This window comes from Ylistrum balloti, unplaced genomic scaffold, assembly GCF_031769215.1.
Source record: "Ylistrum balloti isolate Yb309-2 unplaced genomic scaffold, AGI_CSIRO_Ybal_v1 Utg370518, whole genome shotgun sequence".
NCBI classification, from domain to species: Eukaryota; Metazoa; Mollusca; class Bivalvia; order Pectinida; family Pectinidae; genus Ylistrum; species Ylistrum balloti.
This window is the reverse complement of record NW_026782332.1, coordinates 199664-227470: the sequence shown is the minus strand read 5'-3', so window position 1 is coordinate 227470 and position 27807 is coordinate 199664. Positions and strand designations below refer to the sequence as shown.

Here is a 27807-nt window from a genome sequence, read left to right as displayed (position 1 = left end):
CTAATATATTTGCGTTCACAGTAAGACACCAAGAAAGAAACTTTGTCGTTATAATTTAGAAATCTCTCAATAAAACTGTTTTCCATATCTTATCTTTTGACATTGATAATCCTCAGACCCCTGTACCACCTGACTTTTGACATATCTTTGGTTATTTCTAATAATAAGAATTATTTCCCTTTAATGGGCAGCAGCCATTGTTATCAACTCCTACCGAAAATGCATATTATGGGCATTTAAAGGACAACCTGAACTCGGAGGGTACACAGACAATGTGGGGTAATGTCTTAAATGTCTACATACATACATATTTGATAGATATGTGACTTTTTTACATCAATATTCGCCCGTACATGTACATGGGATCTGCTCAGAGTGCTCTCGATCCCTGAGTGTAGCTAGTTCAACACCAAAAGTCATGTGTGTTACATATACAACTTGTTCTTCTCATTTGCATTTTCTCTTGGATTAATATTTACCGTTGTCAACTCGAAATTCTGCTTGAGACATTCTGTTTTGTTCGAGTGACATTTGTTCATGTCGTTCTCCTCAGTCCTACAGAGAGACAAACGTCACCGTGATCACTCATCCTCCACTGACTCGTCCATTCTTCGTGACAGTAAAAAATATAAGCCCAGGTCAATCTCATCTACATCTTCTTTTGAAGATTCCTTCTCTGGTGTGTCATCTTCTACTCCAACTGCTATGGCAAACCAGAACATCCCTCAGTACGGATCGTCCCAAATCCACCCTCCCAGCTACATAAACCCCCCGCCATCAGGGCATATATATCCTTCTGGTCAACACGTCACCATGAGTGGTCCTAGGCTCCCGGAAGAGGACATCGATCGCATTGTACGTGCTCTCAAAGTTTCTCTTCGGGAGGAAATACATGAACTAGTTGCGACTGAGGTTAGCAAGCAAGTTACTCCCTTACTTGAACGAGTTCAGTCTTTGGAGTCCGAGAATCGAGATCTACGTATGCAGATCGACGACGTTGAACAGTACGGCAGACGGTCGCTGGTTAGGTTCTCCGGTATTCCTGAGGAAAACGAAGAAGATACTACCGCGAAAGTGATGGAGGCTGTGTCTGCGGCGGGTGTGGACTTAAGCCCCTCTGATGTAGAAAGATCTCATCGTGTGGGCAAACCGCGCCATCAGACCAATGGTTCCTCGGCTCGTCCGAGGGCTATAATCATGAGACTCACGACTGCCGATTCCAAGTTTCGTTTGTTGAAATCCAGCAAGGCTTTCCGTAACTCCACATTCTCCAACGTGTCAGTAAATGAAGACCTCACGCGACTTCGGAATGAGCTAGCCTTCCATGCCAGACAACTGGTTAAGTCCCATAAGATCTTACAGATTTGGACAACCAATGGCAAAATTATGATCAAGGATAAACTGTCACGTGTATATCAAATCCGCTCAGAGACTGACCTCATTCCACTTGGACACACTATGTCAACATGAGTTACACAAGTGCATTACACGTGGGATTACTTAGATTTGGAACATAGTACTTCTATTCATATACTTAACGTAACATACTGATTTATAACTTGAAAAGTTATGCATAATAATTAAGCTTTAGTCTTTATTACCTCATTCCATCGTGATGAAATCTTGTCTATTTCACATGTGCTCTCTTTTTGTTTACATCTAACTGTAGGTGTACACGAACCCGTCCGACGGGCCCATTACTTACAGGTAAATCAGCTTGTTGCTCGAATTACTTAAGATGTTTATACTTTTCCCCCAAATATTACTTACTCAAATATCAGGTCATTTCAGTTGAATGATATTTATTTCTAAGAAGCAATCAGAAACAATAGTCATGCAGTAACATGTTACGCTATCGTACGTGTAGCTAAGCGCATACACATCTTACCCTCGACTATGGAACAGTCGGTGACCTACCTTATTGCCTGTTTTGATTTTTCTTTCTTCCGAATCGTTGCAATTCATGAATAATTGATCTTGGAAGTCATATGTGTCAATTAGTTTTATTAATTGACAGACTGTAAAATCAGTACTTACTGATGAGAATGGTTCACGCACTTTCACCAAAACAATATTCTCCTATCTTGCACTGACCAGCCTAATGAGATCGGAAACGCCCACTAAGTCAAAGTTACTCACTTATGACCATTATTTACTTTTGTATTTGATCCGCACGTGGTATTGACCCTACGGAAACAAGTGAAAATCATATACTTAAATACGTGTATTTGACATCCACGAACCACAGCTAAAAATGTACGTGGTATATTTTTCTCACTAAATCACCTTTAAACACCTAACAATACGTCTTCTAAACGTATTGTGAGGTGTGATAAAGATTATTGTGACGAGAGTCTCGCCCATAATGAAATGACGTCAAGTTGTATCAAGACGTCCCAAGTTCATGTGGAGATTGAAACGTTAAACCAAATTGGCTCCAATCTGCATGCACCAAATGAACTTTTTCACAGTTAGGAGATTGTAAATGATTCGGTGCCCCTGCAAACTTTTGGTTTTTGTACCATCACCATTCATATCCTTACCATTGATTTTATTTTATCTACACTTGCGACTCTTTGGACCCTACATTTATCATATAAATACTATGATATCTGACAAATATGCCATTGATTTTTTTTTCAATCTTTGCCAGGCTATACGTGTGCGTTATGATATACAGGTAATTGCGTCTGTATGTATATCGACGTATTTAGTTATATGGTGTATATATGTAATTGTATGATGTCATTGTTATAATATCCTCTGGTACCTTCCGAGTTATTAATTCAATCTAAATGTACCTATTTTTGTTCCTGTACTACCTTTTTTCTGCTCCGCCTTCTTTCTATCTCTTTTCCTCCCTTATTTTCATCAACACCGACACTTGGTACCCGTATTGTGAAGAGATCTTACGACATACAATATACTTTGTTGACTTTTTTATCCAAGCACGCGTTTATTTTCTTTGCATATCTACTGGTATAACTTAATAAATGCCCTGTTGTACTGAATTTTACCGTGCTCGGATTGGCTACTTTTATTGTCGTAACTTGCCTAGTATAAATTGTTGTTATCATCTCTCTGGATATGCTATTCATACTTGTGTTAGCTCATTTGTTCCTATTACTATCAGGTGATGTAGAAATCAATCCTGGTCCCTCATTGGACTCCGAATTGTCATCTGAATCTTCTTGCTCATCTAACTTTAGTGAATTAATTGATAATTCAAAGTATTCCTTTGTTCATATAAATGTACAGAGTCTTAAACATAAGGTGGATGACCTTTTTAATGAACTGCATAAAGTTAGTATCCTTTCTTTTACAGAAACTTGGTTTAAATGCTAACGAAAGTACAGACAATCTTCTTTTTCCTGGTTTCTCCGATCCGTTCTCTTACTTTAGACCCAATCGACTTGGTGGCGGGATATCAGTTTATATAAAGATGATATATATGCTCAGCGTCGTCATGATTTAGAAGTACCGACTGTCGAATGTGTTTGGGTTCAGATAGTACTTAACAATCGCAACATACTATATGGAACCTTTTACAGACCCCCAAACTCACCTGTATTTACATGGGACCATATCGATCACTCCATTGACCTGGCTTTTAATACTGGTATCAGTGATATTATAATTACAGGTGATTTTAACGCTAATCTTCTAAGTAACAGTAACAATAGTACGCGGCTGCGTTCTACGATCAGTAATTACAGTTTGTCCCAGTTAGTTAACGAGCCAACTTATTTTACAGAATCAACTTCTTCTCTTCTCGACATTGTATGTACTAGTAATGATTCCATTGTTCAAAATTGTCATGTAGGTGAAAGTTTCTTAGATCAGCCATTAAGGTATCATTGTCCAGTTTATGGTAATCTTAATATTAGTAGAAATAATAACGTTTGTTTCAAACGAAGTATCTGGTTACTTGAGTATGGAGATTATAATCTTTACCGACAGAAACTGAGTGATATAAATTGGAATGAAGTATTAACCATGAACAACATTGATCAGTCTGTTGAAAATTTTAATAATATAGTCGTTGATAGTGCTAAGCAATGTATTCCAAATAAAACCATTACTGTCAGAACACATGATCCCCCTTGGCTAAAAAATGACGTTCGTAAATTATTAAGGAAAAGGAAAAAGTTGTACAAAATAGCAAAACAATCAGGTTCAGTTACTACCTGGTCTAACTTCAGAAGAAATAAGTGTGTGAATGCTGTCAGGCGCGCGAAATCTAGGTATTTCGACAAACTCTGTAAAAGTCTTTGTAACGGCAATTTACACCGTCCCAAACAGTGGTGGAAAACAGTTAACAGCTTTATGTCCAAATCGAACAAAAAGTCAGACATCCCCCCATTAGCTGTTGACGACATCATTATTTCTGATGATTATGGAAAGACAAATGTATTTAATACATTTTTTAGTTCCCAGTCCAACATAGACGATTCCAACACAGACGTACCCCCTTCTAGTAAGAGACACAATTTTAGTTTATTCCATATAACAATATCCCAGCAAGATGTTATTGATGTCATATCCACTCTTAATTGTTCCAAGGCCGTAGGTCCTGATCTTATAAATCCACGTTTGCTAAAAGAAGCTTCTTACGTCCTTAGTGTCCCCCTTCAGAAATTATTTAATCTATCTTTATCCACTGGTATTTTTCCTCAGTCATGGAAATGTGCAAATGTCACGCCAGTTCATAAAAAAGAAGATCGCAAGGATCCTACTAACTATCGTCCTATTTCTCTGTTATCTATTGTTGGGAAAGTAATGGAAAGATGTGTTTTCAAGTATGTTTATAATTTTATTGTTGGTCACTCACTGTTAACCCCATCTCAGTCTGGCTTTCGCTCTGGTGATTCCACTGTAAGTCAACTTCTTTCCATAACGAACGACATCTTTTCGGCACTAGACAAGGGAAAAGAAATTCGTATGGTCTTTTGCGACATCAGCAAGGCCTTCGATAGAGTTTGGCATCGAGGTTTGTTAAGTAAATTACATGACTTTGGAATTAGTGGTCAACTTTTAAAACGGTTTGGAAATTATCTACATAACAGGAAACAAAGAGTAGTCATTAACAGTAAATTTTCAGACTGGGTGGAAATTAAGGCAGGGGTGCCACAAGGTTCTATATTGGGCCCTCTTCTCTTTCTTATTTTTATAAATGATATTGTTGATAATGTAAATGCACCCATTAAATTATTTGCCGATGATACGTCATTATACGTCATCGTTGATACTCCTGATGTCTGTGCTGATATTTTGAATATAAATCTTGAAGAAATTCACCGTTGGTCAAATCGTTGGCTTGTAAAATTTAATCCTACTAAAACTGTTACACTAACTGTGAGTAAAAAAAGAACTAAACCAAATCACCCTCCTCTACTTGAATAACACTCCCTTGCTTCAAGTCACTAGTCACAAACATCTTGGGGTCTTTCAATCTGAAGACGGTGGCTGGGGTAAACATATAGAATCTATATTGAGTAAAGCTAATACTAAACTGCGAATGCTAAGATCATTAAAGTTTAAAACAGACAGAAAAACACTACAAACGTATTTTTCCTTTATTAGACCTGTTCTAGAATATGCTAACATAGTATGGGCTACCTTAACATAATCAGTCTAAAATGCTAGAAAATATTCAATTAGAAGCTGCTAGGATAGTTACTGGGGGAAATAAACTTACTAACATTGATAATTTATACAAAGAAACTGGTTGGGTAAGCCTTTCTTTTCGAAGGAAAAATAACAAAATAATCCAGTTCCACAAAATAGTGCACGGTGCAGCCCCTTCCTACTTAACCGATTTACTTCCTGTACGTCATTCTGACATACACCGCCACAATACTAGAAATGCAGATAACGTTTTACCACCAAATTGTAGAACTAACCTTTATATGAATTCTTTTCTTCCTTCTGCTGTTAACCTTTGGAATTCTCTCCCTTCCGATGTTAAAAACAATCCTTCTATTCGTAACCTCAAAAAACACCTAAACAGCAAAATTATTGATGTTCCCGAGTATTACAACTACGGTAGTAGATTAAGTCAAATTCATCATTCCCGATTAAGAATGCAGTGTACCTCTCTTAAGGCTCACTTACATAAAAGGAACTTAGTTAATAGTCCGGTATGCAATTGTAAAGAAGCAAACGAAACAACTGAACATTTTCTGTTATCATGTCCTAATTTTGTTAATCTACGTGTCCGTCATCTTGGAAATCCACCTGACATTGAACCACTACAGACTCTTCTCTTTGGTGACCCCTCACTAACTGTTGTTGAAAATAAAGCAATCTTTCAAAGGGTCCAGTCATTTATCCTTCAAACTAAGCGTTTTTAAAATCGTTAACAGAGAGTCTGTGCATATGCTTGTTTATATTCGATATGCTTTTGTAATTATCCAATGTCTTCAATTACTATAGATATTAACACTATACGCAAACGCGTACCAAGGTCACTGTTTAATCATGCCGCCAACAGTCCTTTTGCTCTTTTCTAATCTCATTTCTCTCTGTTCCCTTCATTTTCAAAGCCAGACTAGATCTTGCTGCCAGCTGGTTGATTTTTTAGGAAACAGTTTACATAAGTTTTTACAAAACTTTTTACTGGATCCTTTTGCATATTAAGCTTTGTACCATGATTGTATTTTGCAAATAAAATAAAGTTTAAACTATTTCTAATAATGATTTTTTATCCTGCAACTGGCACTACCGTTGTCGTAATACGCCTGTCACATATATTTTTGCTATATTCGGCAGTGACGGAAAACAGCTGTTTCTTAACACGTGCGGTAATTCGACAGAATTACTCTCTGAATTTACTTGAATATTACGTTTAGAAATATAAGTTGTTGAAATAGGTAATTTTACACGTTGAAATGAACATGTTGATTTATGAAGTTTGGAACTATGTTTCCGCGCGTAGCAATTATTTTGGCGTCCGTCATCAGGCAAAACTCAGCTCAATGTCAATGTCAGGTAAACACAGTTTGAACACCAAATCTGTTTGTTTCAATAATCTGATTTTTAATCATTGCTGAACTAGAGTACGTGGTCAGTGTCCTAAAATATAAACGACGATGAAAATGAAAAAATAACAACATAGTACAAACAAACGTGTTTTATTTCATCTTGGAATTATTACAAGTATATTCTTAGATCTGGTTATGCTTTTGTGATAATGATTTATTGAATAAAGAAGTGGTTGAATGTCATTTTCTCTGATTATTTTCAACCACCTAATAAATTTATACAAAGGGAGATAATTCAAATATTCATGTTTTCATTGCAGTCTTGCAAATATATCTTTTTACATAAAGTGTAATGAGAAAAAATGTTATCAATATTCCGATTTTTCAATAATATTTTCGCCACAATCCACAATAGTATTGCACGTTTCTATAATCACATTCATAAATAACATAAGATGACAACATAAAATTGATTTTTTTTTCTTATTATCTTAACATTTTGTAATGACGTCATTACGTAAATGACGAAATCAATGATAAACTGTACACTTTGATATTTTGTCGACTGCCCATTTTTGGCAGATTGATATCATATTTCGACTGAATTTAAGTCCTAAAAGATCTATTTATCTCGAGATTCCAATACCATACCCAAAATTTGTTCAAAACTCAATACAATTTTGTGAACAGATAAACAAAATCATAATGGTATGGTAACAAACTGGTTAAAAATTTAGACTATACAGTGCATATCGGATTTCGTCATAACAAAATTGCATCATGATATAAAAACATCATAATTGGAAAAATGACGTGAGCAATGACGTCAATGTGTGATAGATGACGTCATGGTAAAAATAATGTCTTTAAAATGATTTTTTATTTCCAACAGTTTTAAGACAACGTCAAAACATCATATATAATGAAATGTTTCCACAAAATGGAAAAATAAGTATCTATACGACAATACTGGAAGACTTACGATCATTTCTGGTTGTACGGACGATTCCGTTGAGTATTTTGTTTCAATTTTATAAAAAAAACATACAAAAATTACTATATATACAAATTATTTACAAATTGACGATATCGTAAACACTTCTTTAACCATGTGTAACTTTCCACTTTGGTCTAACTATATTTCTGGTAGTTCTCCTTTTTTATAATTATCTCAAATTCAGGCTCAGACTTGGTTTGAATAACAAAAATGTCTGAAATTTGATGAAGCAAAACAAAATCTCGAAAACAGACCAAAGTCTTAGGTCAAATAGATTCGGTGTTCGAAATCGTCCATTGTTTAGACAATTTTAAATTTTGGCATAAGATTTCTTCACAACAAAGCTTCGTGGATTTAGAGAGGAACACCGTTAAGTACAAGGGGAGATAATTCTGACTAGACAATAAAGGCACCGAGTTGGGCAGTTTGTGTCGTTATCTTCACAAATATACAACAATAATACAAACTAATTTCAGACAAGGAAGATAAAAAATATGTTTCCTTGTTCCTGACAAACAAATTCAATACTGTCGACGACTTAATTTAAACAAATGTTTAATTATTTCCTTAAAAAGAAAATTCTATTGTGTTTCTATGTCTAACAACGAAGTGAAACTCTATGTAATTTCCTATGTTTCTATTTACAATTTCAACTCAAGTTTACTGTGAAGTTTACTGTATAATCACGATAAAAAGATATTTCAAACATTGAAAAAATCTGACAAGATTTCAATTATTGTCAATTTAAAGATGGCATTCATATCGACAATAAACGTAATCCGACAAACTTCAGTTATTTCTATATTTAAAAATTATTCTAAAAATATTTACCTATTCGGCGAACGTCCGAAAATAATGATCATGTAAACGATTGATATTAAGGTAATTTGTGTGTTCACAGAGGCGAAGTGCAAAGTGTTTACATAACACAATTCAGCTCCTGAACATACATTCAAAATTAACACTAAATTTGCTGAAGGTCATGATACAAAATGTTAATATTCATTAATAACATTACATATTATATAAGATAAATTATGAAAACTATTTTATATACAAAGAAACTAAGATAAGTTAACATTATCTTAAAATCTAACAACACTATTGCACTAAAGTTTCCTGACATCGCATACATGGACTGATCAGACAAAACAAATTCTATTTCCACAATACACAATATTCTATAAGGTACCTGGATCTTATACTCGAGGATCCTTAATTTAAAAGTTTGAAGATAAAATTCTCGCGGTTCATTACAAAAACTTTACCAAAATCTCTCTAAATTCTTGTTTAAAATTATTCACATTTTTTCGCCATTTTTATTTAATGCTCGCAAATAGTTATAAATAGAAGACTTTCAAAATAAAAACATTCACACTATTCAAATAGTAATAATGATAATATCCGGGTATTTTGACCAAATTTTAAACTGTAGCTAATATGTTTTCATGTTTGTTCTATATTTAGAACACATGATGTAGGTAATTTTGGTGAACTGGATTATATCCTACCCTTATCTGTTCTATTGTCCGGACGCGACAAACATTTTCTATTGAAACACAAGCATTGAAAATCCAGTGACATGATAAAGATAAAACAATTATTTATAAACAATATCCAACATAGGGAAATTAGAGGAAGCCTTTAGAGTATAAAACATATATTTAGATAAGGCACGTACATGGAAAAGGCATCAATTTAATATACTGTTAAATCATTAATTTTCGTGGGAATTTATTTGCGCTTAATTCGTGGGTACACTTAATCTTCGAGTTGATTTGATTCAAAAGTAATGAACAGATAAAAGTTGACCTAGTCGACAACACGTGGATGTTGTGATCAATATCTATCAATTGATCAAAGCGTTAAATTTTTTTTATAAAACGTTGAAATTCGATCCCCACAAAAATATACGATTTTACAGTTTCTGTGTAAGATGTTGATATTGGTATGTATGCGTAAGAATAAGCTGCGGTTTTTCGAGTTTTAATAAATATTTCATTGTAACCATTATTTGTGTTATATATACAACACGAAAAGAGACATTGCATTCCACCTCCAGTGTGTATATCTCTGACAATCATGATTTAAGTGTAACATCTAATACAAGGACATTTGCAGTGAAACTGACGTTTGTCAAATACAAATTATACCGGCACTACGCCTTTTCTTACATAGTCTGTGTATGAACAATTACACAAATGAACAATTATGAGTTTTTCAACATGTACAAAATGAACTAAAAGCATGTATTTGGCACTATTAGCAATTCTGTGACGTCATGTCGTCAGCACCACGTGATTGTCCGTCTATCATGGTTAATAGCACTATACTATATTTGTATCCAGCGCTAACACCATCAAAAATCAAAGTTTGTTCCTCAAAGTTAAAACAAATCCAGTCTTAATAAACCCCGTACGTAACCGGAAGTGTCGTAAAAATGGGTGCGAGGACCTTGTACGTCTTTGGAAATACAACCGGAAGTGCATCATACAGACAGCACTGCACTTTTTATAGTATGTTGAAAACCGGAAGCTCGGTATAAATGGGAGCGATGCCCATTAATGGATCAATCCATCTAGAATACCCTCGGAGGTTCTTCTTCTTCTGAACCCGAAGCTCTTTCTTTAGAAGTAATCATATTCTAACCTGAAACGAGAAAAAAAAATCTTCATTTATAATAAAAAAAATGTTAACGATATAGAAGAATGAACTCATTGTGGTTTGCGTGTATGAAAGATTTCAATATCGATAACAATACCATTTTCTAAACTTGGACATTTTTAAAATTTTATACTGAATTCCACTCGCTACATTTATTTCACTTTCAAGAAAGTCGTGTAATCTATTTGGATCGTTTTTCCATAATACAATATATGTAATTTTACATATAATTATTCAAGTAAGAGTTTACATATCAAAGTTAACATGAAATTGAAAAAGATGTTGATACGAACAATAATCACGTGACACAAAACAACAGTCATGCTTTTAATCCATATCATCAATATCCAAAATATTTCATATTAAATGTTAATCACGTGACCACTAATGTTTCGTTTCGTACTAATGACAAATGACCGATACTTGCGACAATAGATAATTTGAATTAGACTGTAGTAGTATCGTAATTATTAAGATCGCACATCATGTTTGATCCTAATTTTAATCATTTATCCGCAGAATCCCTTGTTTTTGTGAACTCCCGTTATACACTTCAACAACAATATCGGGAGCAATTTTTAATTTATTAAAATGTAAAGTGAAGTTTATCAAAAAGTTTAATTTTTTTTTATTTTAGACAATTCAATCCTAAACATGTTCGTGGGTCATAGGTACAACAACAAGCATGTGAAGCAGAGGGAAACTTTGTCTGTCTCAAACAAAGAAAGGTTCATGTGACGCATGCTCAATCATGTGATAGTAAAAGCAGGTGTCAGAGAAAGACGGATAAGCTCCGAAGCGGTCCGAATGGAAATCAATAAAAAAGAGCGCACACATAGGGAGGTAAAGATGTAATACAAAAGAAACAATGCGACCACAACATGCTGTCATACACAAATACCTCACGAGAGGAGCCCGACGGTCAGTGACAGAGTTATTGGCCTTGGGTGCAGGCCGAGAACGATCACGGCGTCGCTGTTGTCTGTTTCTATGGCCCGGATAATCGGGTGGGGGAGTGTAGGGTGGGGGTCCTTCCTCGTCTAACAAACTTGGTGGGATGTCGCACCAAACTCGGGGACCATTATTCTCCGTTGTGAAGGAGTATAAACCTGCTTCCGCGTCATAAACGAATTCTCTACTCATGCGTTGCGCATGCGCTAAAACAGGGACCTCGTTCCCAAACAATTCCGGATATAGTGTGTGAATATCATCTGTGTTGGGAAGTGCAACATTTTCCTCTGGTATATGATAGGTGATATCGTTAGAGGTGGGACGAGAAACCTGGTGTCTCGCATCTCGCACGTAATGTGTACGAGATCTTGTCATATCGCGCGACCGTCTTCCTTGAATACGTGGTTCTGCTTCTGTAACTATAGCAACGTCAGGACGACTTATCTCAGGACTTCGCCAAGGGTCCCTTACATCCCATGTTCTTTGTTGGTTTCTCTCAGAGTCTCTTTCATTTTTATGCACGACATTGATGACGGATTTATGACGGCTATTAGAAGTATTTATATTGTTTTGTCGATCACCATGACTACCTACATTGTTTGAGACAGACGATGAAACTACTGGTCTACTTAATGCTGTGGTACAAGTTGTAACAATAGATGACGACATATTCGTACTTTCATTACTAACCGAATATAGATATCTGGAGTTTTCACCGGAAGTAGGGTTTGCTGTTGTGTACGTAACGCCACCTGGTGGGTAGGACGGAGTTGTTATGGCAACACTATACGGCGGTGGTTCTAATGTCCTCGACAAGGCGTCGTTTGAGGAGGCTGTGTTGTTTTCTCTACTTCCGGTTCCAGTATCTCGTTCACATTCGTTAGCACATTCACCTTGGTTGCCTCTTATTACTGGTATCCACGTCCAAATCTCGTCATAATTAGTGAACGCGGGATTCACGCCTCCTCCACGTGACTCATTCGGATCCCGTCCGATTCGAAAAACATTAGGGCTGCAACAAAATAACAATATTCAATATATATGAAAACAAAACTAATTTATTATCAAGAGCCGATAACTCTTCGCGTGAAATGACGATGATCTATGACGATTGGAACGTCTAGGTCTGTTTGCGATAATAATTTCTTTATCCTATCTCAGGATGCGAATGGAGTAAGGCTAACTTCTAAAGGGAAACAACTCGAAAATACATAACTTCCCTGTCGATAAGACGTGATGGCACGTAAATCGTGCCCATTTTACATGTGTATTTAAGTAAATATATACTTTTTAAGTAGATTCCGAAGGTAACGGTAAACGATCAAAATTTCTGACTGCCACAGGTATGAAAGATGACTTAAGCAAGGGAAATAATTCTTTATACATTACGTGCCGTCGGCATTGAAGTCGGTGAAGGAATGCAATCGAAAAGAGAAAACACATTTTTCGTATATACTTCAACGTTTGCCGTGGAACAAAACCAACGAAGAGGCGATAACTTTTATTCTAAGGCAGCTATAATACAATGAACAACACTAAAAATAGGAACGATAACTCTTATAGCATGACAGATAACTCCATACGTACCTTTCACGTCGCCCTTGGCCGAAAGTTTTCCGGTTAGTTTTAAGTATGCAGACTAGTAACATCATAAGCACGAGTAAGAGAACGCCCCCTGACGCCCAGAGAATGATGATCACCGTCTCAATCTTCATCTCCTTCTTGTTGACTATGATATCAGTAGAGTTCAAGGGCGACAAGGTCGAGACAGGAATATCTGTAAACACGAAAAAACTTTGTCATTTGATATTTTGTCATATTTTATATTAGCGAAAAAATGGCGGTTTCCCGTGTCTAAAATGTAATTTTTCCAAAATTATGGAAAATAGGAAGGAATACATCCGTATTTACTAGCAAAGACAGTTATAACATTAATTTAGAGTAAAACTTGTTAGCTTAGCAGAATATTTTACTCTCTTTGTGTTATGTAGTGGAATCCCTATCCGAGGAGAAGAGTATAACGTTGGGAAATGGGGGTTTCCTGAGTGTTTGGACCTTTTACCAGATATTTAAAGGAGGGTGATGGATTATTTTTCTCATACCCTGCTTGTTTTGTTATATTTGTTCTTCTTGTCCCAATATTTTGCTCTAAATAAATTATAATTTTAGTAATGATGTCGGTATTTCCCGCTTTTTATCCACGTACGTGTCACTGTTCTATGCGTTCTTCTAACCCTTTTAAATATAACTTCTATTTGTGAGCTGGTTTTGCCCTTTTATGATAAACTTCACTAGAAACGAATATCGAAAGCTCGTGCAATGCTAAGAGGATCAGCAAACCAACATTAGCTTATAAATTAAGATTACATCTATTCTCTCTCAAAATCCAAGCGTCTAGTCTGCCAGATGATAAATTCAGGTTCAGTGTCGACATGCCAAGGCCATAAACAATTATTTGTTCCGCGAAACAACAAAGACGTGAAAATCAGAATTCATCTTAAAAAGCGCCAACGTATTCCATCAGTAAAATAAATAAACATTGTAATTTAGCCGGTACGATGTGAGGTTAGCCTCTGTTTGTTGTCATGGTGATCGTTCTATTGTCAGATACGGTATTGTTGTTTTCTGTGTAGAAATTAGAACCGTGACAATTTGAATTTTTTATGGAGAACCCGATTAAATAAACGTAATATGATTATCGCCATCTAATTCGTTAGTTTTATAACAAAAACCTTTTGATTTTTTTATCTCTAGTAAATGTCTATTCATCCAAGTAATTTTTGTATTCATCTATTTGTCACGTGACAACAAAACCCATAACCTGCGCTTCCATTGAGGGCGGTTATTGTCCCCGTAACCAATGGTTTTTTTATGTTTTAGTTGTATTTGAGAGTATATGCAGCAAAGATTAAAATAAAATCATAAAACCGATTAAAAGTAAAGAAAAAGAACTTACTATTTAAAATTTCTCAAATTTACTATTGATGAACTGCTTTGATAAGAGCATACATTTCATTATTAAGGAATACTGAAGTAGGATTTGGTCAATATGTTTCTCTGTTATTGTCACTGATTTCAAAACAGTGTCCTAAAATGACGAAACAGCTGTATCATTTTTAATTTGCTCCTACTTTATAACCTATCCGGAGAGGACGAGACAATTTTATGACGCTAATTCTAATCATTATTCGTTGTATCGAATATCTACTACAAAACTAAACTTTTGGGGTTGAATCTTAATGTCTTAAAATATTTTTGTACATTTATTTACGAAAATCTAAAATAGTCTATGATTATCCGGTTGATTTCGTCAAAAAACAAAAACGAAACTAGCATTACGTAAACAGTGGGGAGTCCTTCAAAACAAATACCTGTTCTGTCTGTGTACTGGTACACGCCTACAAGGGCTCGAATACTTGTTACCGTGGATACAGAAATGTCATGGCTTTTATTTAAAATGTTTTAACCGTTGAATGATTAGAACAATATTTCTGGGTAAAATATGACACGACTCTTTGATCAATTTTTTTGTATTTCTAATGATAGGCATTGTTCTCCTGATTACATAGCAATAAATCAGCTTTATTCTTATCGAGTTATGATCTGTATGCTTGGTCGATGTAAATGTCAATGTGTTGAGACAAATCATTCCCTCTAGGTAGAAAAGTGAATCCCAGATGGGTTGGATTCCCTGGGGGTTGGTAAAGACCCCAGGGATAAGACAAGTCAGCCATTAAGTCACTGTCAGTAAACCATAAAATGGTTTAAGATTTTATCAGTATGAATTGTTACATAATTTTTCGACGGAAAACAGTTCGGGCATTTCCGTCATTACGTTATGAGACGGAAAAGCCCGAAGTTTTCTGGCAGTACAGAATGCATTTTAACTGCTGCGTTGCGTTGTTTGCTGAAAAGCTGAAATGCCGTAATTGCTGATATAAAACCAGTTCAAATTAATAAAATGCGTTGTATTCCCGCAAAATGAAAAATATGAAAAACATGAACAAGATGAGATTTACGAAGAGCAGTTGTTATTGGCAAAATTCAATAAATAAATCTTTCAGATTCAAAAGAAATTTATCATACAAAAAGTTTGGATTTTAACTGGATCAGATGAGACGACAGTAACCATTCGGACTATCTCTATAGAAAATTCGAACCATCTCTATACAACATTCGGACCATCTCTATAGAACACTCGAACCATCTCTATACAACATTCGGACCATCTCTATAGAACATTCGGACCATCTCTAAAGAATCTTCGGTGGGAGCAGCCGTTCCTGCAACGTGACAGATGTCCCCTATGATAGGAGACTGGCCCCTAAATCCCAAGACACATTATATTGTACTGAACATCTGTACCAGGAAACGTATTCCCCTCATTAATCGTGACTAAAACCCCGTGTAAACGGTAGGAGACACCAACTGGGGCGCCTGAGAGGAATACAAAAAAATAATACGCTAGTTTCTAACGAATTTTGCACAAAAATACATTTTTTTCTATTCCAGATATTGTTTCCAATATAACCGATATCGGCACGAAAGAATGTGGTGAATTTTTTTTATTTCAATCATATTTTTTTTTAGAAGTATATATTGACCCCCAAAAAAACCTCCGCCATAAATATTTCTATCAATAAAAATAAAATTACATGCATCAATCGTACACAAAACGTCACCCATTTTACACACCACGCCAATTAGACAGAGCGTCGAATTTAATTACACTGACGAAATAATTAAATGGTCAAGTTAGTATCCGCGATATTATTATAATTAACCGAAGATTTATAAGGAAACAATATAACAACATGCCATACAGGATATCAGATTTCGCTTATGCCCTTCTATTTCGTTTTGCATGTCGCTTAGACCACTATAAATTCGACTGTAACTCTCACTTGTTCTGGCTTCAACAGCGATATGGGAATGAGATATAAAAAATAAAATAAAAAACGCATGTATCATTATTTACAGACTGGCATTTTATCATTACAGAAAGGAGAAAACAGGATTTGTATTTATAAATAACAGAAAAGACATATTTTAAAGCTTTAAAATAGATTATAAATACAGTAAAAAAGTCAAGTATATCAGAAACAAGACTGGGAACCGTGACGTCACATCTGTTTCCAGCCCGTATAGATGTCTCGTCATGATAAACAAATGCTACGAGCACCTGTTTCAGTAATTGAAGCGGAAGTGACGATTTACAACTATGTCGCACGTGATGTAGCCTCGGGTTGAAAGATAAAACAATAACACATGATACCCGCATGATGAAAACATGATAAAAGCTAAATAGCATTAAGCCATCATGAACGGTAGGCATGGATACACAAGATAACTAACAGTTATCCGACTCAATTTAGTCAAAAAAGAAAAAAAAAACCGATAAGGATTTGTTAAAATGAATTTAGGTTCGTTTTTCGTAGATTTTGCTTTTAAAAAAACTGTTAAATGGTACAAAAAAGCACATTTTGGCCAAATAACATCTTTTCAATACAACGCTGCCAATGGCTGTACGAATTGTGTATAATGGGGGTTGTTACAATCACTCTACCATCAATAAACGTGTATTATCCCTTCAACAATTACCGTTTACACGACAATAGGGAACACTCATTAATTCATTGATTTATCCCGCGCGCGCCTTCTCGTGACCGGTGACACTTAAGGCCCAGAGGAACCCGGTGAACAATGAACGGGGGACAAAGCAGAGACACTGCAGTTCAAAGAGCCACATCCTTAATTGTCTGACAATCTAGAAAATTGAACAACCTCATTTGCATCTAAATTCTGTAGATTCTGCGTCTAATATGTCGTTTAGGACAAAGCTAGATTTCCACAAAGCATCTTTGACGGGTGAGAAATATGTGAATCCAACATTTGGTAGGTTTAGTTATAGGGTGCTCTGCACAAGGTTATCAAATGCTTGACTGTAATTTGAATTTCGAGATTAACTGAATATGACCTTTGTTTACGGTGGTGTTGTCATCTCTCATGTTGAGCCAAATACAATTCAAAATAGACCAAACCAAATAATTCTGTTTACACACCACTAGCGTATCGATACCGACTTACTACAAGAAATTCTTGAAACAGTTACAAAACCAGTATACGTAGTAATTATCTGAAAAAAAAAAACAAAAACTGACAAACAAACAAACAAAGCTATTCTTCAAAGATGTCATTGCGCGAACGATACGGAAAACGATACACATTGTATACCATTTTGTCCTGTTTTTAATAATTAAATATTAATTTGATGATGGTGAGAAAGTTCGTCTTATTCCACAGGTGTCAGTAATGTCACGTGAATACAGGTATAATGAAAAGTTTACTTCTATAAAGTATGTAATGGTACGTTTGACCACATAAAAAATACTATAAATTCCCGTAATCCAACTTTCATAATACCGCTAGCTTGTGAATGAAAAATGATGTAACAGGTTAGAATATCTTTCAAACCAAACGATTAGACAACATTTCGCTTGTAAATGTTCTATGTACGCACGTGACCCAGTGACGGCCTACAAACCGGTACCGTTAGGAAGTCGAGTAATTGCTTGTAAATGCTAATTAGATACAGGTAATGCCCAGGTATGCTGTTCAGGCTGATGTCGATTTCCGCTCGCGCCGTGTGTTCATTTCAGCATCGTAAAAGGATTTAATCGATCAGAGTGTAACCTGATCATTTTCAATCGTAATCTTGTTTGATACACAACTGTGAGCGTTTCATGGGATCAAAGGCGTAAATGATTCGTGTTAGATGAAATAAAAATCTAATTACCATCCTGCCAGGTGTTTACAACAGGTAAATCCCCAGGTGAAAGTTTGATCTTTCTCAGCCAGTATCGGAATTGATTTGTTTGGGTTGATTTTCTCTCTATGGGGTCGAGAGGCGAGAACGAATGGATGCACGTGCGCACAGATAAATTCATACCTCAATGCAATAAAGTATTACTTGGGAGCCATATAACGGGAAAACAATCCCCCGAACGTGTCTGATGAAGATGATTGTTCGTGGATCATTAACCATTTATCAAGATAAGATCCCGATTCAAAGTCTGATAAATTGTTACTTGCTTATGTCACTTGACAACAGCAATGAAATTGGTGCTAATCACTTTTTTAAATTAGCTTTTCTCGTAAGACCTACTTAATTTTTGAGATATCCGGATTTATTTCAAAATCAATTTACTTTACGAACTCAAGCAATAAACGCAGCATCACACTAATTTTTGGTCATGCCATCTTCTGGATGGACACATCAGATATTAACTACAGAGAAATGACGTCTTCATTATTATGACGTCATAGCAATAGTTAGTCTTCATGGATAACCGACGTTTAACGATTGAAAGCATTTAATTAAATGATTAAGTAATTAGATAAATAATTAGTTATATATCAGAATTAAAACTGTTTTTAAAAAGTAAGTAAAGCTATATTTTTAAAAGTTGAAAATGTTTACGCCTTCCATACTTTTTGTCCCCAATTAGTGCATAAAAATCTAGCATACCCAGACATTCGGATGTAATTACAGATACACTAGCATTAGAGAAACAGATATGCTAATTCTACACAAGTCTAAAAGTTACTGTAAGTCGATTTGATAAAATATAATGGAATTCACAGTACACAAGTGTGCTTGAGGAAAACTGGAAAAAAACCCAAAAATTCTTAAAATAAACTGAACTAAAATTTACAGAATTCTTAATGCTGATATCGTAATTTAAAAAGTAACAATTATTTTAAAAATTGAAAAAAAAATGTTTTAAATGCTTTACCCCTTCTTCATGACCAAAGACATGTCAGATAATGTAGCTGTGGTTTTAGATATCAAGCGGAAGCATTAGCAGGAACGTTTTGAAAGAAATGTTTTTTTTCTTTGAATATAAAGCTGCATAAAATCCATGAAAAAGCTATGTTGTCCTGCGAAAATTTGAAATAATTAAGTTTAGTACTTACCAGTCATATTGTAAAAGAAGTGCTTCCTTATCACAAGACAAAGTTCATTTCATTCCACAATCTCATATATCTTTGGTCCGTGTTGTGGTACATTGCAAAATTCTCATCAAATCACAAACAATAATTCTCTTTGAAATGTTTCGTCGGCATAAAACATATAAAAATGATTCGCTGATGTTTAACATCAGAAAGGCGCCAGTGTTATTGGGCATCACGCAACATCAACGAAATTGTTATAGAAGAGCAGACGATAGCAATCCGTAAAAAATGAAGATGTCAATATTTCACTGACTGACCGCGAGCAGACGAGAAGGATAATGTACACATTCCTCTGGTTTGTTGATACAGGAAGGAAAGAGATGTAAATATTGATGAATGAGCAGACGACAGTCTATATACTACGTGTCAGCTTCTCTGACTAGAGGAGTTATCAGAAATGAGAATTTGACAGCTGACCACACTGTAAAGCAGACGACACGACAACATCAATACCAGCCACGTACCCGGCGAGAAGCTGAGAGGAGAACTAAACCAGCTAGACAAACAGATGTCTGCATCACTCTCAGCATCCTATATAAAGACTCATCATACACTTCAATACCCTCATCAAGCTAGCCAAGTCACGTGGTACTCGGTATCGTTGTTCACACCCGTAACGATCAGATTTCATTTAGTGAAACCCCCCTGGTGTATATCTCAAAACATTCACGTACTTTGCTTCTCGCCTGAAGCCAGCTGTATGGACATTGATTCGGTTATTCAGGTTATGTACCAGTGCAGCAGATGTCTTAAAGAGGAACCTGAATGCTTTGTCATATATGTGTCATTAAATCAAATAGCCTTTGCTCGTTCATTTACCGCAAAAATCGCCGAAAACGATCCACGCGTTCCAAAGTTATTGTCGAAAACGCTAAAAACACACCTGAACGAGATCATCGAACGGCACTGTAACATAGCTCTTCAGTAGTGACGTCACAAGTGGAAGCGCGCGTTCTGTCCCACTCCGGCAGCCATTAGTTTTTCAGCAGAAGCCAGGTTATATCGTTTCGTTTTTTTGGCCTACTTGAATGTTATTCGACTAATTTATACTATAATTGATGGTAAAGTAACAGTAGTGTCATCATCTGTGGACTGTTTTACTTAGGTTTCAAATATTTGTGAGCGTTCGTGGATTTTTCTGTCAATTATTGTGACCATGGGTGACCCGTCGCCGACTGCCGGACGTTCAGGAAAAAGATGTGTTGTTTTCGGTTGCAGCAACACCAGTAAAGATGGAGTTTCCCTTCATTTCTTTCCATTGAAGAATAATGATATTTGTAGAAAGTGGACTTCATTTGTAACAACGAAAAGGAAGAACTGGGCCGGAGCCACCAAACATTCTGTAATTTGTTCGAAACATTTCGACATGTCCTGTTACCCGGCGAAGTATAAGATCATGGAAAGTTTAGGCCAGTCAGTCCGAAGAAAGGACCTGCTTCCAGATGCTGTTCCATCTATACACGCTTCAGAACCAAGCCCGATGTCTAATATTACAGACACGCCACCACCGCCAAAGAGACAAAGAATGGCTTTTACTAAGAGAGAAAATGCTAGGGTATGTACAATTTAGTAATGACGTGCGTATTGGTATTTTCATAATTTTGTTAAACATTCAGACAACTAGAATTCTAGTCAATGTTTCATCGGTCTATATTACACATATGTATAATGGTGCCCCAACTTTCTATACTGGGAAGAGAATCAAATATACAGCATGTACATTTAAAGTGAAGGTATTATACCAGTATCAGCTAGTATATACCAGTCACACCTTTTTGTCTCAAATTTGAATTATGATATGAAATTTTAAAAGTCATTATTATTTTGATTTTGATCATTTGTTTTCCCCTCCAGATACTGTCACAGCATTTCCAAGCAACAGAACTGATGGAGATTGACCATGATGTTGACAACGGTTCGAATAATACCATGGTGTGCGGTATGGAGAGTGATAACTCAACACCACATGTAAGAATTTGAGGATAAACAATTCAAAGTGCAATTAGTTCATGGAGAGGAAACATCTGACAATTTATTTTAGCATATAGAATCTAAATGGTATTAATAGAGTTTGTAACTATGTCCTAGTTTTTAGCATCCATTCCGTAGAAGTTAGAACCAGATTCAGCTTTGTTGGATATATTTTGATATTGATACCAGATCAGAGTTCATAAAGAAGTATTTGAAAAGTGCTTTATTATAACAGTCTTATACCTAGATTAAAAATAAGCTTGTTTTCTTAAAAGTTAAAAAACTAGTATTTTTTCTTGATATTACGGAGTCTGATATAGGCAGATAACAGAGAGGCATGGGGCAGAAGGGATACTTATGTAACAGGGTTTTCATGTGTTTTATTGAAGTTTGTGTATTTTAACGTTTTTTTAGACACCATCAGGATCAACAACAGCTTTAACAAGAACCTATGGTTGCCAAGTAGGTTTGAAGAAGCCAGCAAGAAGGTCAAAGAAAATACAAACAAGTTTTAAAACTCATAACCAAGGTACAGTGATTAATCAAAATTATGCATCAGAAATTGATATTGGGTGTAGTTAAATTTATGCAGATGTATTAACAGTTCATCATATTGTAATGAAGACAGTTCTGTTTGATTTGCGAAAAGGAAGATAAATATACACTCAATCCTCGGAGTTAAAATTGCAATTATAATATCTTGTTCACAAAACAAATGATTTGTGTAGGGTGTTTGATGGAGTCCCCCCTACAATTTTTTGCAATTTTTTGCAATTTTTAATGAATTTGTTTTCCAGTACACTTTCGAGTTTCGTTAGTAATACACCCATCTTGAATCCTGATGTTAGTATTATGACCTTGTTTCCAGTGCTTTTGTAAACTGGTACAACCTTTTTCTTCAGAGTTTTTTTAATTCTGGTATCTGCATTATGGATGGCGGATTGTTAAATAGTTACACTTTACTACTACTCTCTGCTCCAAAGGAACAGGTGCAGCCCAATGTTACGTTGCTGTAAAGGTGTTGAATAGGAGAAAGTTATCATATTCTGAGCTCAGAAAAAAAGTGTTTTCATTCTCTTAGTGTGTTACACCACTTTTATCATTTTTCTTTATTGTAGTATGTCAGACGACATCCAATGAATGCAAGTCTGTGGCCATCCAGTGTGATATTATAAAACCAGAACAAACGTCAAACACCAACATGTGCGAGGACCACAATCTTACTTTTGATCATGATGGCACAGAGGAGGACAATGGAGATATGGATGACCATAGTCCCCAAGAAGACTTGCTTGACAGTTCATTTAATGCGTCATTTCAGAGTGAAGCAGATGAAGATGTTGACTCTGATAGCAACATAGATGATGAAAGGTGATTTTTTGTTATGATCAATTGTAAAGTTAAATGATTGTTATTAAAGGTCACTAGACCTCTGTGTTAAAAAGGTTTGTGGGTCATAATTAGTAACATTTTACCACATAATGGTACTTGTACATCTTCATCTATATCACTTTCTTTATCCCACCACCACTTTTTGGATCTCTTGTGTTATTACTAAGGCTAAATTATTACTCAGTGCAAGTGCCTTTCGTTGGCCTGGCAAATTATGACAAAATACACTGCCCAAACCAATAATTTAAAGTAAAATTTTTTTTTTTCAGGGATGATGGAAGAGACAGAAAATTTTTGGTTTACGAATCAGAACTCCTAAAATTATTTTCAGCATGCCCAAGATGCTCCAGCCCAACATTTGGACATATTCAACAGCTGCGCGGTACAGCAGTGAAAATTCTACAGGACTGTGGTTTTTGTTCCTATACCAATGTTTGGAAGAGCCAACCAATGATCGGGTCAATACCAGCTGGAAACTTACTGCTTTCATGTGCAATTCTGTTTTCTGGGTCGCTTCCAAGCAAATCACTGCGGATGTTCAACTTTATGAACATGGCCACAATATCTTGCGATACATTTTTGCAACATCAGAGGTATTTTCTTCAGCCAGCCATATTGCAAGTTTGGAATGAGCATCAGCAGTGCTATTTGGACAGTGTGATTCAAGAAAATAGGGAAATTGTATTGGGAGGAGATGGACGTGCAGATACCCCAGGCCACTCTGCAAAGTATGGCAGCTACACGATGATGGATTTAGATGAATCCAGAGTAGTCGACGTGCAATTGGTTCAGGTAATTGTTTTTAGTTCACCTGTCAGCTGAAAGCTCTTGTTCTATTGTGATCATGTTTTGTTTTCCCATATGGAAAAAATGGGTCAGAAATGACCCCTTGGGGGCCTGCAATGGGCAAACAGAGGCCATGTGAACTTGCAAATGTGAAGTAAATCTGTCCATACATGTCACTAGAAAATCTGTGATTTGTTTTGTACTATTATCATATGATTCCATCATGGGAGTGTAACGTAGACAGAAAAATCTCCACCTGATGGTTGAGATTTTTTGTTCACTTTTCAACCCTACAATTGATTTTTTTTCTCCCACACTCATGATGCTGAAAACCTTGTTTCAGTGTTGGTATAATAAATTTTTTTGTGAATGAAATTGTGATGTCATTTGGCAGCTTTTGTGACATCATAGCATGTTTAAACTGTCTTTTCCCTAGTGGCTGTAAGACAGCCTTGTCTTTTCACAGGTGAATCCTTTTGGAAGTGTTGGGAAAAAAATCAAATAAATCCCTTGCCTTTACATTCAATTCATTTATCAATTTCACACATTCTATTTTTAGAGTAACGAAGTCAAAAGTAGCTACCACATGGAAAAAGAAGGGTTGATCAGAAGTGTGAAGACCTTCAGTGATGCTGGAATTACTATACAGAAGATTGTTACAGATCGTCATGTACAAATTTTGAAATGGGTCAGGGAAAATATGCCTAAAACAAAACACTGTGTAGATATCTGGCATGTAGCAAAGGGTAAGTTTTCAACAAAAAATGCTTTTCATATGTATTTCATATAACACTCTTGGTTGTTTAAGTTTGATATGTAAGTCATTTTTAGATAGTTAAAATTGTTTATGAAGACCCAGGTTTAGAGGAAAACTGTCCTTTATAGACAGTTGTCCTTAGTATAGAGGTCAGCTACATTGCAAACTGCACCGGATGGGTTTAATCAATCTATCCATCATACAAAGACATGCTCCAAAGCAGGTTTGACTGTAGACAACTGCATAATGGTTGATAGTTGAATATTTCTCACTAATTTTGACATGTTTTTTTATTACTAGGATTAAAGAAAAAACTGACAGCAATATCCAAGGATAAAGATTGTGATGCCTTAACACCTTGGATAAAGAGTATCAGCAACCACCTTTATTGGGTAGCTGCATCAACTCCGTCTGCAGATCCTTCCCTAATGATGGAAAAGTGGCAGAGTGTAGCAAACCATGTACAAAACATACATGAAGGTCATGGATCTCTGTTTGAGAAGTGTTGTCATGGTGACCTGTCCGGTAGAGAAAGGCAGAAGAAATGGATTAAACCAGGTATTTGACAATACCAGTTATTTCAGAAATTAACTTCAACTTGCATAACAATGGTAGGGAAAATGTGTTGGGTCAAACGAATAATGGACACAAATTCTATGGACATGTTTTGTGAAAATAAACCATGACCATAGAAGAAACATTAATTATTGAAAATTTCAGTCCATTAATTAATCATAATTTTGAAATGAAAATCAACAAAGTGAAAAGTAACTTGTTATTTCCTGTTATAATTCTTGAACTCTCTTTACAGCAACCAAGGTTAGTGAAAGACTAGATGATGTCATTCTCTCCAACCAGATGAAGAAAGACATTCCTATGTTGTCCACAGGACAACAGACTTCCAGCATAGAGGCATACCATTCTGTCATAAATCATTTTGCACCAAAAATGATTGGGTTTTCATATCATGGGATGATATGTAGGTATGTAAGTGATACATGTATATTGATATGTATGTGTGCGTGTCAGAGAAGAAAGGATCCAATTATAAAGAGATTTCCAAATACCATGAAATTTAAGATTTGTGAGCTCCTTAGTTTTTAAGGGAATATAGACTTGGTATATTAGCCTTTTTGTGTTAAAATTCCTATTATTACTTTTTCAACAATTAAGCTATGATCATCTAACTTTGTAGATTATTTACACTTATACTTTGTGCTAGATTCAATGCCTACAACTCGCATTTTTTACACAGCTCTTGGTAAAGATTCACGTTGGAAGTATAACTTGGCTTTGAATTTGGAGTATGTTAATGACATTTGATGTATACCATGACTTACCTATACTGCATGAAGTTTAATTTACACAGTAAATGCGATGCAATGGAACATTTAATCAACTTATATCTTTTCCATTATATTTCACTACAGGTTGCAGTTAGCAGCCCTTCACTTTAATGAAAACCGCTCCAAATTACAAGCAGTCGATAAAGACGGTGTGTTGCGTTACCGCTTGGAATTTCCCAAATATAAAAAAGGAGAACATATCGTCAGGAAAGTCAAAGTTCATAGCACCTTTGGTAAGTTTTATGTATAGAATTTGAATTATTAGTATTAATACATTTGCTTCTCGTATATAAGTTTCAGTATATTATCTTAAGCTGCCTATCGTGACCTGCCAGACATTTAAGCGCACACTTAATCAACAGAATGTGTCATTTGAATGTTTTTAGGTAATTGTAACTTTTCTGTAAATGTAGAAATCGAATGTACAGTTAAAATATGAATCATGAAACTTGCATTTTTTCTCTCAGATTACGTGGAAAATCTTACAGAAGTTGTCATGAGCATGGCAGAAAGATCTTCACTAGCAAAGCAACGAATTCCTATTCCACCCACAGTTCCTCCACCGTTGTGTCATGACTTTCTTCACCCAGATATGTCGGATGCCATAGCAGGAATGCATTCAAGATTTTCTATGAACTTTTGAACTTAATTTTTGAAGTGAATACTTACCCTGCCGGTACAAACGTACCACTTTGATTTATGATGCTAATTTTTTTCTGAAATCCACATATCTATGTCGCTTACATTTGTTATTTGAATTTTTTGCCTGTTGAATTTTGTTGTAAAAAGAAAATATTACATAGAACAGCAAAAGAATACAAAAAATATTTATTACGATTTTAAATAAATATACAAAATATCACAGAGACTTTTGTCATTTATCCCAAGAATTTTCATGCTGCATGCTGGAAGCCAGTATATTCATCATCTTCAGCTGGGAAGTTGCTCCGTACTTTGCTGACAACACAGGATGGAATTAGAACCCTCACTTTCCTGCCCAAATAACCAAAGCACCACCTGACCAGTTGTCTGTAGGCAACATACCTACGTCGGCTGTAAAATAATGTAGGAATTTTAAATAACACCACAGCGCAAGAAATTCAATTTTACACGAATATATATCATTTACAAAATGAAATTTTATGCTGGGCAATTAAAATTTGTAAAAGCTTTCAAGTTGTTTTTTCCTGCAAAAAAATCAGATCTTTTAATTCCTTGTAGAGATTCTAAATCACAATTATTTAATGAAACTTATCTGACTTGAATTTTGTAAAAGTGTTTGTTTGGGACAGTAAAGACTTTGTAAACATTCCTGTAAACAAATACTTACTCTGGAGTGTCTTCCATTTCTTCCCCATACTGCTGTCTATATGCAAAGTATGCGGCCCTCAATACATGGACATTGAGACAGACTGGTTCAAAACCTGGATGGTCGATGACACAATTAACGTTTGGGACCTCTCTCCTGATGTCGTTAACTTGGTTGATTTCTCTGCAGCAAACAGATTCTGTCACCGTGGACATAGGATAGCAATTCCCACATGTACACCTTAATACAATAAAAATAACCATGGTCATATATTATGAATTTAACAGTGATTATCTGTTACTCAACTTACTGTCATATGTATTGTTCAACGACTATACGAGAATGAATTTTACTTGAAACTTCAGTCTATTTTTAACCTTTTTTCTTCATTCCAGTAATGATTATGATGCTTTAAAACCCTCCTGGAGATATAATCATGCATTTAAGAAAGATTATGTTACTGTCTAGACAAGTGTCATGTGTATTCAGAGTATCATTTGATCGAGCTCGAGAAGACCTATTGGTGCTATTGCACATGGTCTACAACCTATATTTGTTTATACATAATATCATAGATAATTTGATATCAAAACTGTTGACTCTATGGTCTAACTTCAGGTATAAAATAAGATACT

The 27807-nt window shown here is 35.5% G+C and overlaps 2 protein-coding genes across 3 annotated transcripts; one reads left to right on the top strand and one right to left on the bottom strand.

Moving 5' to 3' along the window:
* Positions 1-10607: 10607 nt before the first annotated feature.
* Positions 10608-19640, bottom strand: LOC132555815 (uncharacterized). The gene is made up of 4 exons (XM_060220176.1): positions 19573-19640; positions 13183-13372; positions 11546-12607; positions 10608-10629 (listed from the first exon to the last, which is right to left on the bottom strand). Exons 1-4 carry the CDS (start codon positions 19577-19579, stop codon positions 10608-10610), a joined length of 1281 nt encoding a protein of 426 aa, XP_060076159.1. The 5' UTR covers positions 19580-19640.
* A 1204-nt stretch (positions 19641-20844) lies between these two features.
* On the top strand, positions 20845-26597 carry LOC132555827 (uncharacterized). Of its 2 annotated transcripts, XM_060220186.1 has the most exons (10): positions 20845-21166; positions 21466-21579; positions 21997-22111; positions 22701-22953; positions 23244-23766; positions 24320-24506; positions 24818-25075; positions 25329-25500; positions 25948-26096; positions 26331-26597. In XM_060220186.1, exons 1-10 carry the CDS (start codon positions 20978-20980, stop codon positions 26504-26506), a joined length of 2136 nt encoding a protein of 711 aa, XP_060076169.1. In that variant the 5' UTR covers positions 20845-20977; the 3' UTR covers positions 26507-26597. The 2 variants fall into 2 exon arrangements, with proteins under 2 accessions (XP_060076169.1, XP_060076170.1); XM_060220187.1 differs by lacking the exon at positions 26331-26597 and having other exon boundaries at positions 25376-25500; positions 25948-26028.
* Positions 26598-27807: the final 1210 nt, after the last annotated feature.

Excerpts from the sequence above, each read along its gene's own strand:
- LOC132555827 (XM_060220186.1), top strand. The coding sequence starts at position 20,978 with ATGTCCTGTTACCCGGCGAAGTATAAGATCATGGAAAGTTTAGGCCAG. Across the intron at positions 23,767-24,319 it reads TCGACGTGCAATTGGTTCAG|AGTAACGAAGTCAAAAGTAG; the intron begins GTAATTGTTTTT and ends TTCTATTTTTAG. Across the intron at positions 25,501-25,947 it reads TATCATGGGATGATATGTAG|GTTGCAGTTAGCAGCCCTTC; the intron begins GTATGTAAGTGA and ends ATTTCACTACAG.
- LOC132555815 (XM_060220176.1), bottom strand. Across the intron at positions 12,608-13,182 it reads GGCCAAGGGCGACGTGAAAG|CCCTAATGTTTTTCGAATCG; the intron begins GTACGTATGGAG and ends ATTTTGTTGCAG. Across the intron at positions 10,630-11,545 it reads CGTCGGGCTCCTCTCGTGAG|GTTAGAATATGATTACTTCT; the intron begins GTATTTGTGTAT and ends TTCTCGTTTCAG.